Source organism: Eubalaena glacialis, chromosome 1 (assembly GCF_028564815.1).
Source record: "Eubalaena glacialis isolate mEubGla1 chromosome 1, mEubGla1.1.hap2.+ XY, whole genome shotgun sequence".
NCBI lineage: Eukaryota > Metazoa > Chordata > Mammalia > Artiodactyla > Balaenidae > Eubalaena > Eubalaena glacialis.
Window position 1 is genome coordinate 42,489,629 of NC_083716.1, and position 17,372 is coordinate 42,507,000.

Genomic DNA, 17,372 nt, shown 5'->3' on the forward strand with positions numbered 1-17,372 from the left:
TTGACAACTTTACAACTATAGTGATGAGGAGATAATCAGGGGAGTAATATTCTAAATATTAATTAAAGTTTGGCTTTGTGTCTATATTAACGTATTTTTCCCATTAGGAAAATTTAATAAACTAAGTTTCCCTGTAAACAGTAACCAACAAAACAGAAGCTAAGAATGCAATATTATTTCTTTTTACTGGCATTGCTAGCATTTTGTGCTAATGCTATGAGACCACATTGATGCATTTAGAGGCATTTGCAACGGGAACGATGATGTCTTTTAGCTCAGTATGTTTCCATTCAGAATAAACAAACACTATTTTAATTCATTTGTATCTATTAAACTCCATCTCTTTCCACAAAAGCAGTTTAATACAGGAGCCATAAGGACCAATAAAACTGCTGTAGTTGTAAACTGGGAAATAAACAAATTTAAGCACAAGCTATGGAGCCAGAGCCTGGGTTAAAGGCCAGTAATACTCCATGTACATGGTGTGACCTTACATGGGTTACTTACCCTTTGTGAGTTAAAGTTTCTCAACAACAACATGGTAAAATGAATGAATAAATGTAAAGCACTAAATACAGTACATGATGGCATCACTATTTCAAATATGTCTCAGAGCTTCCTGACTCTCGAGGTAGGAGAGAGAAATATTATTATTATTTTTTTTATCTGAATGAGGAAGAATATTAATACCATGAAATTTAAAAAAATAATAATTTCTAGCATTGAATTATAAAAGAAATTTTTTTCATGTGGGATATTATATATGGAATATCAAATAATGTAGTGGAAAAATACATATATTTTTACTGCAAATAGAAGAATTTAAATAGTATGAAATACTGTTGGAAGACAGTAAAAGTACTATATTAATTATCCATACTTTTGTTTACATGACAAGACTACAAATTTATGAAGAACTTATTTTAAAAAGTCAACAGTCTTTGAGAAAGACACACACTATACAGTATTTGATGTAAAAATATTCTGTGGACATTACAAGCCTATAAAGAATCATTTTATCCTAAAATTCAGAATCATAGCTGAGAGAAAATAATTATGTTTGAATAGAACGTTAAATGAACTTTGTATTTTTGACACATAGTCATAAACAAAAGTATATATTTAAGCCCAAAGTTGTTTTATTTAAACAGAAATGATGATTGATAAATTTGGTAAATTATATAAATAAACAAACAAAAAGCCAAGCCAACAAACAAAAAGACTGTGTCTTGAAAATGCAATTTGCTAAGCACTTGAAAATGTACACTGACTGTAGAGACTAATGTCACATAGGTAGTCTTGAATTGTCATACCTGTCCCTAAACACACATAGACACCCCCTCCCACACAAAAACACACAACAGAAAGAAACATTACGTTCTTCTTTCTTGAGACTATAAAGGAGCTTTGTCCAAAAAGGTAGAAAAGAATCCATCAAGAAGAAATTAATAAGCCAACTCTGGTTTACCATATTTTGACAGAAGAAAAGGAAGATGCATTGCTCTTTTTTGAATAGTTTCTCTGTAACAGTCTTTGTATTGGCTTTTTTGTTTACAGTATCTCTTTAAAACCTTTTAAATGATCCATGAAGTAGATTGTCATTTCTGCTTTTCAGATAAAGATATTAAGACAAAGAAATTAAGTCACTATTATAAGGAAGAGCCAGACTTTATATCCAGACATGGCTAAAATTCATCCTCAAGTCTCTCTTCATAATAAAAATAAGATTTGTAATAAAAACAAGATAACTGTCCATTAAAGACCAGAGATCAGTTCCCACCAGTTTCTAGAATACAGGCAAGCAAACAGTAGAAACCAAATAAAATGTTTCTGAATAAAGAGATAATTCTAAGGGCAGACTATTGCAGTCACCCCTTCTATATTTGGTTATCAGTCTGAGTAATGAGTAATGACTTGAAGGATTTATAAATGCCTACAGCATTGCTGAAGGAAGAGAAAAAAATAGTATTTTGAATAATACGTTAAAGTATTTAATAGCAGTACAGGTAGAAGATTCTTCTCTTTAATGCAAAGAAAATATGAGCATCATATTAGTTTCCTATTGCTTCTGTAAATTAGTGGCTTAAACAATATAAATGTGTTATCTTAGAGTTCTGTAGGGCAGAGGGGTATCACTGGGCTAAAATGAAGATGTGAGCAGGTCTACATTCTTTTCTGGAGGCTCTAGGGGTATATCTGTTTTGTTGCCTTTTCTAGCTTCTAGAATTTGCCTGCCTGCATTCCTTGGTTCATAGTCCCCTTCCATCTTCAAAGCTAGCAATGGCTGATTGAGTCCTTCTCCTTCTGCATCACTTAGACACTGACTGCCCTATCTTATTTCACTTATAAGGACTTTCATAATTACATTGGGGCCACTTAGATAACCCAAGATAACTACAGCATCTCAAATCCTTAATTTAGTCACACCTGGGAAGTCCTTTGGCCATGAAAGGTGACATATTCAATAAACTCCAAAGGTTAGGACATGGGCATCTCTTGGAGAAGGGAAGATTATTTTTTCTGCCTACAACAGGCATATTACTGCTCTTGTTAAAAAACATAAAATGCAGAGAAGACAGAAAAGTTTTAGGGTGCTCACGGATGACAAATTTAGGAAAAGCAAAATTCTGTGATATTGCAAACATTGGAGTTTTTGTAGTTTTCTTTTATGTACAAACAACATTACTGACTCTGATCACTAATGGTTGTTACGGGCTGAATTGTGTCTCCCCCACATTCATATGTTGAGGCTCTAGCCCCTAATTTGAGACAGGACCATTATGGAAGTAATTCAGGTTAAATGAGGTCATAAGTGTGGGGCCCTGATCCAAAAGGACTAGTGTCCTTCTATGAAGACACATCAGAAAGCTAGTACTTTCTCTCCCTGTCCCTCTCTGTCTCTGTCCCTGTCTCTGTTTCTCTATCTCTACCCAACTGCCTCTGTGAGGATACTGTGAGAAGGCAGTCATTTACCATCCAGGAAGAGAGGTATCACCAGAAACCAACCCTGATACACCTTGATCTTGAACTTCTAGCCTCTAGAACTGTGAGAAAAAAATTTCTTTTGCTTAAACTACGTAGTCTATGGTATTTCCTTATGGCATCCCAAGGAGACTAATACAATGATAATACCAATTACTTAATAATAGAGTGAGCTAAATGCTTTCTGTGCATTATTTCAATTTATCCCCATAAAAACATACTGTTATTGATTATCCACATTTTATCGATGAAGATAACAGAGATTGGAGAGATTAAATGACGTGTCTAAGATTACACAAGTAGGAAAAGGCAGAAGATTCTCACCCAAACTATGACAATACATATTCTTAACCATTTCACTTTAAGGCCTTCCTTCAGTTTGGGTAATTTTAAAAATCCAACATAATCTTTAAGCCTCTCTAAAGTTTGTGATTTGTGGGGAGTGGGGCAGGACAGTTTGTGTCAACTAGCATAAAATTTTAATTTATATTTAGGTATTAGGTGTTTAGATATACTTCTATGACTAAAACCACAAGAAACTAACATTTTACTAGGGGATTTCTAAAGCTTTCTAAATTTTAATAAGTGCCCTGGAGGCTGAGAATATAGAGTGATGGAATGGGGCCAGGGCAATCAAGCCAACTTCTCAGCTGTACCAGGAAAATGGTTGAAAGACTATGTAGATAATCCTGTTTAGATTAAAACTGCTCAATTAAGTCTTTCTATATATCCCTCGCTGAAAATATCCTACATCCCTACTTCATGAGAGCTTGAGGCAAAGTAGAAACACCATGGATTCAAAATGAGAAAATTTTTTTCCACATACTTGAGTACTTTGGGACTGATTTTGGACAAGGACAAAGGCCTGCTTCTTTATCTATAATCTGTTGAAAAACGATAGGATTATTTTGGTGATTAAATGGTATAATGAACAGATATGTGCCTATCATCACCGTAAAAATGTAAAGCATTAGAGCTGTTGTCCATAAAAATTAAAAAGTGTTTTGGCATACATGCTATTTTCAAAACATTTGCAAAGTGAGCAAACTATGTAAAAGTGTATATAATAGTACACTATATATATATATATATATATATATATATATAATACTATTATATATATTTATAAAACTATTATATATATAATACTATTATATAATATATATAATAGTATTATGTATATATTCTTATTTTATATATTATATATATATATATATATATATATATCTGTGTCTGGTTCTTGACACAGAGCTCCTAATACCCCTTGTAAGTAGAGGTACTAGGAGAATCTTTTGTTCTAACATTTTGTCTTTGACCTTAGTTCCTGACACACAGCTCCTAAGACCCTTGTAATTTCCTGAGTGATGAGTGATAGGAATGTCTGTTGGTTCTAATGAGGTGACTCTTGGCGGGCTCCTGGATGGACGCTGGTCACCAGAAAGACCAAGCCATGAATAGAAGCTTGGAACCTAAAGCATCATATACACAAAAATGAAAAATAAAATTGAAATAAACTTCATTGGTTCCTTTCTATGCATTTTCTATAATGCCATCTCTTGTATCTAAAAAGTCTGGAGAGACACCATGTGACTCTACTTTTTCTGCATAAACAAGCCCTGGATGATGCTAGTTAACCCTATATTTTCCCCCCTAAATTCAAATGAATTTGCTTATTTGTTTGCTTGCTTATCTGTAAGAAGGTATTTCCCCAGGCATTATGTAATTTAGTTGTGAAGACTTAACAAAAAAGGAATGATTAAAGAGAAAAGTGACCTTGCAATACACAATCTAATTATTCTTTATCTGTATATCTTTGCTTAGTTCATTAGTCATCTGGTACACAACATATTTAATAATTAGATTTTTGCAGAAATTGTAGAGGCGATACAAGATGAAGCAATTTAACTACAGCAATTTAGTGCAATGAACAGGCTAAATTTAGTCCTTAGAAAGTAGTTAATGAAAATGTGTCAAGTAGAGGTTCATAGTTCTTGCAATATGTCACTAAATTCAAGTGTTATATTTAATCTTCTCCAAAACATGATAAGAAAAAAATAATTTTTTGCTGCAACATAAATTTGTGAATCTTCAAAAATTCAAGTAATCAGATACTTAAATTTTTAAGCATCAGTCATAGTAAAAATTGAAAATAAATTTTCATTATGACAGAACATGAAATCTAGCACTATAAATTTCAAGTAATATGCCACTCCTCTACACCTGTCCCCACAGTGCCCACCTTAGCATTTCATTCAACCACATTTGGGCCCTAAATTGATTTTTGAAAAGGTAAAGTAGAATTTCCTTGATTTGTCTGCCCAACATCCCTTCCTCTCTTATTTTGAACACTGAACTCCATCTTTTTCCCCTTGGGTTACTGTACCTCCATACTCCATGTGCTCTTAGTGGAACTGTCAATCACAGGGCTCTGCATTCCACACTTGGCCAGGGGTACATGTCTCAACCCAGGCTAATTAGATTCTCCCCCTCAGACACTTGACCTTTGAGCTTCAAAGTCCATGATCCCAGCTGTCTTGATGATACTGCCCCCAAAAGCAGTGTTTTGAGTTTCTAAGATTGCTGAAGCTTATCTCTTTTCTTGTCCTTTCTTAGATCTTATTCAGCTTCTGCTTTGATTCTACAAGTCACAGAGTATTCTACTGAGAAGTTCTTTTTAGTATAAATCAGTCAGAGGTGGTTCCTGTTGCTTCCAACCAAATAACTGTTCCAAGTACAGGTGGAAAGACCAATTTAGTCCACATCAGAGAATGGGGAACATATCTCCCTACCTACAGAAAAAGTTTGGATTTTGCATCCCAAGGTACCAAAAGACATTATAAACTGCAAATTTTCTGTTTAGCGTTGCAAAACTTAAGTATTATATTTTAGCATATTTCCCCCTATGTTGTCATGGATGATTACATTATTTTGACCATTCTTTTTGGGAAAAATGTTGTCTATTTTTGTACTTACATTATCTGGCTGTCAATCAAGATAATGGTACTCAAATCTAAAGACTCCAAAAGATGTCATGACTGTGTTCCTAACATGTCACAGCCCACAACCATTGTTTACACAAAGAGCTTAGAAACATGTGGACTCCTTTGTATACAATAATCTACAGGAATAAATGAAGCATTTTTAGTATGTGATTGCTATATTTTTAAGTGTCACTCAAACATATCACAGCTAGTAATAATAATAAAACAATAATAATAATTATTATTATAGCTTTTTTATTGGATGTCTACAGTGTTCTAATAAGGTAAGTGCTTTGCAGGCATCATTTTGCTTAAAATTCTCAAACACCCTAAGAGGTATAGACATATTTATTTTGATATAATCTTGAAGATTCTAAAGCTTAGAAAGGTTAGTAAAAATCAAAGATGCATCTGGAACCCAGGCCTGCCTGATACCAAATTCAGGAATCTTAAACAATTTATTATATTAGATTTTTAGATATCTGCCTTTTTCTCTGCTGTTCTATTAAGGTTATTTTTTATCTTGAGATGTTTCATTGGTAAATCTTCTGAATTACAATATTTTTCTTAATAAATATTTTTTACAGAATTTCCATTTACCTCTTTTAATCTCATGTATATCTTAACATTTATGGAATATCATCTAGTAGAAATCTTCCATAAATGAAACTGAGCTGCTGGACTGGATAGAGTATCTGTCTTGCGCATTTTAATAAAATATAAACATAGCAATCTCTATCAGGAAATCTTGATGGCAAGAATACGCTGTAAATTAATAACTGGCAACAGACTTTCAAAATTGAAAGTGACAGCATTTAAAATAATGATTTCCCTTAAATTGTTTGTCTGTAATTATTTTTAAGATATTACATAGGGAACTAATTAGGTACAAGATACCAAGAGGGAGAAAAACAGGAACGAGACTGATTAATTGAACTTATAAAAGTTCCTGGGAATAAAAAAAATTAATTAGCTTCAGGAGAAGAATTGACTACTAGACTTGTTTTGAATAATGGTTAAAAAGAATGACAGGCTAAATTTATGTTTCTTATGTCTGAAACATAAAATTCTGTTTCTGCTTTTACATTTATATAGTATGTAAATTAAACTGAAATGCATGTCTCATAAAATATAAGTATTAATAAGAATACACTAAATTTTTAAATCGTGTCCATTGTGTAGATTTAACCAAGAAATCCTTGATCTATTATAGTTTCCTTTTCATCCACATGCAGGTCTTCTCTATTTATTTGGCATTAGCTATATCACTGTGTATCCCAAGTAAGTGTCATGCAACATATTTTTATTAGTCATAAATTTCCTTGAATATCTGTAATGTTTGCAGTTTTTGCCATTTTCTACCTTTCTTGAAATGCCTTCTTTCGTTTGACTAACCGATCATCACTACACAAATTTTACTCCTTTTTTCCATGGCCTCTTTTGGCTATTCCTTTCTCTCACTCACTAAATAAATGGCCTCCCTCAAACTCAGTCTTTTGCTCTTTTCTTCTGCCAGTCTCTCAGAGAGACAAGGCCAGATGGCCTGGAGGGTCATTAATTCTCCTCTTTTGCCAGATTAACAAATAATGAGGTCACTGTATCTGGTTTAGCTTGACCTAGGAAAGGCCAAGCAGGACTGAGAACCCCACTGAGGTTGAGACAGTGAAAACTTCTGAAGGTTCAACCTATTTACAATCTTCCTATGTGACACTCTCTCCCATATTTCTTTCTATTATTTAAACATAATGCTGAAATTTACTTTTGTCTAGTTAATGGATGGGAAGCTTTTTTTTTTCCTCAAAATAATCAACCAGTAAGTTTGGCTTCTTGTTAAACTCGGCAAAATAGAACATGTCACCAAAAGAAAAGAAGGTTTTCATTTTTTATAAGAGATAAAAATAAATAAAATCAATCCAACAGCTATCTAAATCTTTAGCAAAATATTAAAAAGACTTGTGCTGTCTTAACCTGTAGAGAAGATCTGACCTCAATTATATAACAACAGAGTGTAGAGGGCCAATAACTGTACTCATAAACAAAATGAAGACAATGTATTTAGCAGCAAATCCTGATAATTTTTCCCATATTTTAGATTTTTATTGAAACATAGTTGATTCATAATGTTCTGTTATTTCCCATATTTTTAATGACTAAAATGAACTTTATGTTGTATAGATAGTGGCTCAAGCTTTCCATTTCTGGAAACATTGATATTTCTATAATACATATGACTTAACAGATATCACTTCTGTGCACAGTTTCATGTGCATTTAATATGGCTTAGTTTGCCACTATTGAAATTGTGGATATTTTTGAAACAAAAGGCATGGAGTTTCTATTGCATAGTTTTGGGACTTCATTATTAATCAAATGACTTCTGCTCCCAGAAATAGAATATAAGGTAAAAATATTTGTGAATGAGTGAATGGTCTCCCATTTTAAATTCAGACCAATCCCAATTGAAATTCAGACTAAAAAGGCAAAATAAATAAATAATTAATTAACTGTAATAATTAAACAGACGTTCTCATGAATAAAGAAAATTATACCTCCTGTTTTTAAGTCTTGGCACTTAATCTTAGATGTAGGTTAAGGAGAACCATTTTATGCACTCTTGGACTATTAAATATTTTAATTTTAATTGCCAGTAGAAGCAATATAAAATGTTTTCCTCATGAAACATGATTTTTTCTGCATAACACATGTGAAGAAATACATATTATAATCTACACTGTAATTTAGAAAGGTTAACTGTACATCTTTGTCATCGGTTCAACAAACCACTTTTGGGATCAATGGAAGAACATTGCCTCAATGCACTTAACTTCAGAAATGTATTAATAAAATTCTATAACCATTTTAAAATCACATTTCCAAGCAAAGCTTTTTGCACAATTAAATTGTTTTCTTGGACAGATAGATTTTTTTTTCTTTAAAAATGTAGTTGTCTCAACTGTGTATTTGTATAAAATGCTTAGAGTGTTTGAGACAAAAATACCATAAAGGATTTATGGTATTAGTTTTCATATAGTAGTCCTCAAGTTTTAAAGTAATAAAGTATGAATACAGTTTCTAAAACTGTGGTCATATATTTATAGTACAAATATAAGGCCTTGAACATACCTGGGATTTTAGGACTGAAAAAATAACATGTAACATGCTGCAGTGCTGTTACCTAAGTTATATCAGGAATGCTTTTGTAAGTCAGTCAATCATGAGTAAAGAGTCATTAACATTATTTGTCACAGACCTTCTGTTTGGAGCCAGAAAAGCCAGGGAAATGAGATGTATTACAAGCTTGTACCCTAAAGCAAAACCATAAAATGAAATCAATATCATTTGAGTTGTTTTAATACCAGTTTAAGGTTTATCTTAATTGTCCTGTCATTTATTCCTGATTGAAAGGCTAGTTATTGCATCAAAACACAATGATATATTTATACAAAGCTATGTTTTTTCTTCCACACTTAAAGATAATTATAATTTTACTGTAAAAGAAAAATTGCACTTCAATTGTGAAATTCCATATATCAAACTGAGCTCTAATAGAATTGCACATTATCTATTACTGCTTTTGTTTTATATAAGATAAAAAATGGTGATGACTTTGTGGCAGAAACATTGATATAAGTCTCTGTGGAATTTCTCGTGGACATAGGCTCCTTGAAATCTCTTTGGGACCAATAACTTTCATCCTGAAGACCCAGGAGAGATTGAGTTGTTCAGGGGAGATAGAGAATTTATTACAATGCTATATGTCAATTTTATCTCAATAAAACTGAAAGAAAAAAAAATGTTTCAACTACATTCTGCTCTCCAGCCACACTGAAATGGTGAGCTTAATATGGGCATATGGAATTTAATTGTAAAAGACTGTTTTTTCTTTTCTGCTCTCCCTTTCATCCTGCTGATTTGAGGTAATCTTTTTCCTGCTGTTGAATAAAACCTCAAGATATTCCATAATTTAAAAAAATAATCAGATTTAGTTAATAGAAAGTACTATGATCATACTGATTTTTTAAAAAGATTCTCTAGTTCAATATATTAATCAATACTTCAAATTTCATTTAAAGGTAAAACTTTTTCTTCCTTCCCAGTTAAGATGTGTTCCTGGAAAGTATCCTGTCTTTGGAGAAGAGATTGTAAGAGATTTCTTTTTTCTTTGTTAATTACCTCTTCACCTATTTACTAGCAGCTGTTTGTTTAACACTCAGGTTGCCATCCTCTGGTATTAGAGATTGAGGAGGAAAGATTGGTAAGGTAGGCCGTAAAGTTTCAACTTAATCATTATTGTGAAATGGTTGAACACTTTTGGGCCAGACCTGTGTTTAAAACAGACTTTGTCAATGGGGCACTTTCAGCATTGGTGATCTCTCCTGCTGCAACTTTATTTTGGAAGTGCTTTTCAATTACAGTTGACCTTTGAACAACACGGGTTGGAACTGCACGGGTCCACTTAGTTTTCATAATAGATATTTTGTAATAGTAAATACTACAGTACTATACTGTCCAAGGTTGGTTGAATTTGCTGTTTAACAAATGTTTTCTGTTAATTTGGATTATTTTATTCATCATTTATTCATTCACTTGATCATATATTTATTATATTACCCACTACTTCCAAAGAAGACTAATGAAGCTTAAAAGGTAAAAGTTAGTAGTTAAGAGAGGGAAAAAATATATCTAGAAGCCCTGGGTGAAAAATCTAAAGCACCTGAGGGAAAATTTAATCCTAAACTCGGTAACAGCACAGTGCAAAGACCTGAGAGGGCTGTATAGTTCCTATTACCTTAAATTCATCAACTGTGAAAAAAATTCCCCTGATTCAACAAATATTTCGAATATCCTTGGATTAAGATAATGTGTTTAGGGATTTGAGGAAAACGACTAAGGTGACAATGTAATATTTGAACCTTCCTGAATCCTCCTCATTACTAAAAGACAGAGATTTGGATAGCAAAATATTGGGAGAAAAAATACCATGCAATTGGCAATTCTAAAAAGCGAGACAATGTCTTGCAGGAATGCCTCCCTTTTGACAAAGACTTGCTATCACTTGCTATAAAAGCGGCAGACCCTCTAAGTTCCCTCCTGTGGTGCAATCGACTCATGTGCAGGTCTTACGGCCCTACACTGCCTATGAGGTTTGGAGTTTAGGGAGCTGCATTGCTATGCTGATTGCTAAGCTGATACTCCTGCTAATACTTTTGTAGTGAGTAATAGGGTCCTTGCATCTGACCCAGAAGTTTATTTTTTTATCTTGTATCAACATCCATAGAACTTTATTGGTTAAATTATTAACCCATGTAGTTATTCTCGTGGGTATTCTCCTGCTTTTATGTCTCCTCCCCACTATCAAGTTTTAAGTAGGATAACATCCTAGCATCAAACCAAAAACCTACAGATAATATCTACAACTAAATAAGGCAACAAGCTAGCCTCCAGATCACAGAGTATGAACTTCTGAGGAAAACAAATGACATAAACCAGATCTCTGTATTAACTGCAAGTGTGATAACAACTGCTTTTAAGGGAGTTCAGAGAGGGCTAAGGGTTTCTGTTGGCCCTGAGAGCTGGTGAACCTCAAAGTTTCCAGCACACACTAAATGAAGAAGCTACTAAGTTAATATGAACGCAGTAGCAGGACAAAACTCCACACTAAGGAGAAAGGAAAAAACAGTGAAAGCAGAATATAAATTGAGCAGGACAGGTACAATAGGGGAAAAGCAAAGAAAACGTCTCCAAGAAAAATGGGAGTGCAGAGGAAAGCAAGCAGATTTCTAAAAGCTGAAGAATAATTTTTAACACATTATGAAAATAACTGAAACAGGTACTCTACAGCTGTGAATTAGAAAAGCATTCCTGAAATTACCCTGAAAGATTAAAAAGACAGAAGGTAGAAAGAGAAACATGAAAGATAGAAAAAGATCATGGTGAAAGCCACAAAGTAAAAAGAGAACAGTGAGCAAAATAATAGAAACCCTTTCTTCTGCCTTTCCTATAGGAGTTGGACCTCAGAGTAATCAAATATTTGATATTGAGAGAGTTTTTATAGAAATATTTTGGCTAATACATATAGAAGAAATAAAAGGAAGAAATTAATAGTTAGGAAATGATTAACAGTGGCTGCTATTATCACAGGAGGAGAGAGCCAAAGAGACTTGGTGTACCTCCTTAAAGAAGTAGTGAGTATCACCTATGATTTATTTCTTAAAAACAAACAAACAAACAAAAAAACTGGATCTAATCAAGACTCTGGCTCTAATGACAATTTATAGGAAATAAAGAAGACAGAGAAAAATATGAAGTGACCCACTGAAGATACAGTTGTCGAAATCCAGGTTTCAGAGATCTGATTTCTCAAACAAATAAATAAGAAGATGGATAAAAAGGAGTGACAATGGTGAAGCCTACAGATTAAAAGAGACTTAAAGAGCTGTCAGCCAATTGCAGTATATGAACTTATTTGGATTCCAATGTGAATAAATTTTTAGTACAAGTATCAAATGGATATCTGTTGATACTGAGGAATTTTTGTTAATTTGGGGAGAGTAATAATGGTATTCTGATTAAGTTTTAAGAGTCTATCTTTAAGAGATATATATTGAAATACTTACAGATGAAATATTATGTCTCTGTCCTGTTTCAAAATAATGGAGTGAGACTGTAAATGAAAGATTTCCCAGGACTCAACGAAGTTGGGTAGTTGATACATAGAGGTTCATTATAATAGTCTGTAATTTTATTTACGTTTGAAATGTTCCCTGCTAAAAGATTAAAATGTCTCAAACACAGCTAATATCAAATTTTGGAAATGTGCTGTAATTTTTTTCTATTTTAATTATTAATTTGCTTTAAATATTAAATTCAGTTACAGCATAGTTGTAAAACTTACTTTGAAAATGATTTCATTAATAAATTCTTGGTAAAGAAATTATAATAAAATCCTTTAATGAATTAAATTTATTCTGTTTATTACCTTTATTCATATGATATGTGATAGAGCTAAAGATCATAGGGTAGCTAATTCTGAAGAAGGAATGAAACTTTAAACAATGAATTAACCTCAATTTACATAACGGTCTTATTATTTGCATAGCTAATGGGTAGGATTTGATCATAGGCCATTAACAGTCATTAATAAGTGAAACTGTGTTAGAAATACTACATGGGTTTGTATTTCAGACTCAAGAAGCAAAGGTTAGTCATGACACAGACATAGAGAATGGACTTGAGGACACGGGGAGTGGGAAGGGTAAGCCGGGACCAAGTGAGAGAGTGGCATAGACATATGTACACTACCGAATGTAAAATAGATAGCTAGTGGGAAGCAGCCGCATAGCACAGGGGGATCAGCTCAGTGCTTTGTGTCCACCTAGAGGGGTGGGATAGGGAGGGTGGGAGGGAGATGCAAGAGGGAGGAGATATGGGGATATATGTATATGTAGAGCTGATTCACTTTGTTATAAAGCAGAAAATAACACACCATTGTAAATCAATTATACGCCAATAAAGATGTTAAAAAAAAAAAAAAGTCAGTCATGAAATGTTATTGGGTTGGCCAAAAAGTTCGTTCGGGTTTTTCATAAGATCTTATGGAAAAACCCGAACGAACTTTTTGGCCAACCCGATATGGAAAAAACCCGAACGAACTTTTTGGCCAACCCGATAATAACAAATAGTCAAAGCATTAGGCATTAAACAAACTAACATTTAGCTTTTCAGCTTCACACATTTCTGAGAGGATAATTCATGAATTTGCTAACTGGTCTCACTGTGCATGCATACTAAGGCACATGTAAGTATATATGGGTGTATTAGCTAAACTTTTATTAGCCTCAGATTTACATTTAAATTACAGTGAGAACTAGTTTACTATACTCACATATGAAACATCAGTATGTCTTTATGCCTAGAAATCAGAGCTACTTCTTGAAAAATGCTAGGGTCTACAACTTAAATATTTGGCAAATTTTTTTTTCTAATTCTAACTTTCCGTTTGTTTCAAAGAAAGATGACAAATGGTTTTCAATTAACTTTTACATTTATTTTTATTTGCAATAAGGTAGTTTACATTATGTAATTTAGAACTACTCTAACCTTTCAACTCCTGGTTTAGTCAATTCAATTTACAATTGAATTGTAAATTGTAAGCGTCCTCTATATTTTATAAAAACGTAATTGCTTGCAGTTTAAAGATTTTAAAACCTCAAATAACTGGTCTGCTATTTTTAAACAATTATGTAAGTGATGCATAATCACTGAAGACAATTTAATTCTTTTAATTCCAAAGACACACTGTATATAATCTGATTTTTCCAATGATTTGGTTGTGCTTTTACAAACAACTGTGCAGGTCTCTACATTAGATCCGTAAGTGAGATTTGAAATACATGAACAGAAGTGATTTATTTTTATGATCATCAGTTGCTGAACTGATACAGAAAACTCTGTAGCACATCTTTTGCCTCTCACTCCCACCTTGCTCACTCTTCTCTTATCCTGCTGGGGTGCTCTCTCTCTCTGGCATTCATATGGGTACTCTTGCTCTGGCTCTCAGCATCTCTTCTTTTTTCCTCTTTCCTGTTTTAAAGATGCTGATTGATGGAGTGCTGTGAGAGTATGTCCAGAAATGGGCCCAGAGTAAAATATAAATGTTTCATACTCTGTTTTGTAATTTACACTTTCTCTGGGCCTCTATTCTGCTAGTAGTTAAATTAAATCAGGTTTTCCTGATTTTAAAAAATTTCCCATTCATTATAACAGCTGATATATGACAATGTTAAGTTACAAAAAGATGGATTGCTTAACGTGCAAAGGAGTATTATCTCAATGGATGGAAAGGAACAGTGTTTATCCCATTATCAGTAACATCTCTCAGAATCTATGCTGGCCCCCTTCACAAATTGGCTTTTACTTGGTTCGCTGTATGGGTAAACTGCACTACACCGAAATGTTGAAGAAACATTTTGGAGTCAAAAGATAGCTTAAATCTCCCACTTTTCATTTACTGACAGTGACATTTTTAAAAAAAATCACTTAATCTTTTCTTGTCTTCGTAAAATGGGGATAATAAATCTCATTTCCTAGAAATGGGTGTGAATTAAATATAATGCTAACATTATGATAAATGTTAGTCACTCTTTTTAAGATGCATTTTCCTCTGCTCTAAGAAAATACAAAGTACCAGAAGCCACACAATTCAGGACATGTATGGTAATCATGTGCCCCTTAACAATATACATTCCAAGGGGTTAGCCATAACTACCCAGTGTGATTAAGAATAAGGTTTTCTATGTAACATACACCGATAATGATGGCATTCCAGTAAGATTGTGCACAAAATTTGAAAACATTGTGTTATTACCTTGACATTTAAGAAGTATGAAGTCATTCTCTGCATTGTCATATATCAGATCTTAAAATGAATGGGCAATCATCTTTGAGTATTAATGATCTTTCTACGTTCTCCACTGAGGATTTTATTTAGACATATGTATTTCATTAGAAAATAAGTAAAAACACCATAAAATTCTTGTAAAATCCTTAAGTAATACAACTTACTTTTTGAAGGAACACGTAGGTTGGCGAGGACCACTTCCAGGGAATCAGCTTGGACTCGAAGTACATAGCTTGTCCTTGTCTCATAATCCAGATGGGCATTCACATAGATTACACCCGTGATGTTATTAATTCCAAACTTATCTAGAATTAAAACACAATTCCTTGGTTACTCTCTTCACACTATAAGGGAAAATAATTCTCTTTAAAAAGCACTGTGAATTTTAAAACACATATAATAAGAGTTACAAAATGCTGGCTTTGGAAACTCTGTTCCAGTTCTCGAAATTATCAACATCAGTGTTTCCCTAAATGCATGCTTTGAAATTCAAGTTTTTTTGAGATCCTCCTGGTAATTGATGTTTCTATGGTCAATTAAATCTGGGAAACAATGCATACTATTTCCCTCACCGTAGATACACATAATCTTCTACCATACTAAATGCTTCTAGAAATTTTGTTTTAAAGAAATCCATTTAATTTTAAGCAATTATTTTATGACCTTATTGGATTATTATACTTTTTATGATTTAATGCATCTTATTATCCTGCAGATTTAGTGTTTTGCTAAGAATGTGAGAGGGAACAAACAGATAATTTAATATGTTGATTATTTAAAAAATATTATTTATTATTCTAAATATCTTAAAATATTTTGCCCTGAAGTCTATTTATTAAAATAAATTTGGTCATATATATTTGAGTGAAGGGCAGGGCACATTGGCAAACTTTGTAATATCCCACCTCTTTCACTCTCTCTGTCTTTTCCTCACTTTGGTTTTCTCCACAGCATTTATCACTACCTAAACACTATATGTTTATTAGCTTAATAATTGTTTAATAATTGTTACTATCTCCTCTTATTGGATTGATAAATTCTATGAGGGCAAGGATCTGTCTATTATGTTCACTGCTCTATCCTAAGTAGCCAGAAGGTACTGAGTACATGATAGATGCTCAATAAATATTAGTTGAATAAATTGATAAGCAAATGAATTGAATGTAAAAAGAATCATTGTGGTGGAGTGTGGGTAATAAGTAGAGCCACTTTGCTAACTTCAAGGAAAAGAACAGATAGAATCACAGAAAAAATTATAAGAACAGATTCAGAAATCATAGCTTCAGTCAGATGTTGTAAGTTCAAGGAAAAAGGAAAGTCAGTAATATTTGGAGAGGAGGCATAACAGCACAGGAGAAACAAAGAAAGACAATAAGAAAAGTACTACATTGAGCACTTGCTTCAGGGGCAGTAATTTCCAGTAATGGTTGGTCACTGAAATACTTGAAAACAGCTTTTATAATTTCCTTGCAAACTGCTTTACAACATTAACATTCGTTCATTTGTTTAATATTGAATATGCATGTGATTTTTAAATGTATATTAACTGGGTTTTTAGTTTGTTTGTTTGTTTACCACTTACAACATGCCAGACCATTTAACTCATAAAAAGGGAAAACCAAAGGACAACTAACCTGTGGGTGATAGGTGAAACAAAGAATCAATATGCTAATTGAAAAACTGAGTTATGAACTTATTCCCACAGGTTAGCAAACCATTCCATTCTCAGTGAAGAGTGATGGTAGACAAAACTCAAATTATTTATTTACTTACAACTGTTGATTATATGTTTGATTTGACAGTTTGAGGACTCATACAAAAGGTACATGGCTTTTATCATGGATGTGGCTCTTTGGGCATTCACAGTTATTTCTGTTCCTAAAATTTCTTCAGGATTAGTTAATGTATGACATGGGGTAAGGGCTGTGGATGGCACAGAACAGTGGCAAGTGACTACTGTAGGCTATGATTATGACCAAAAGCTGAAAGTATGCATTAATTTTGAACAC

General features: G+C 33.1%; 1 protein-coding gene across 17 annotated transcripts in view; it reads right to left on the reverse strand.

Annotated features, from left to right (window-relative positions):
* The window catches only part of PCDH15 (protocadherin related 15), a 712,410-nt gene that overhangs the window by 92,655 nt on the left and 602,383 nt on the right, over positions 1–17,372 (reverse strand). For all 17 annotated transcript variants that reach the window (XM_061195806.1, XM_061195799.1, XM_061195791.1 and 14 more), the window contains one exon: positions 15,528–15,668. In XM_061195806.1, the coding sequence (XP_061051789.1) occupies positions 15,528–15,668 (141 nt within the window). The remainder of the gene's footprint in view (positions 1–15,527; positions 15,669–17,372) is intronic.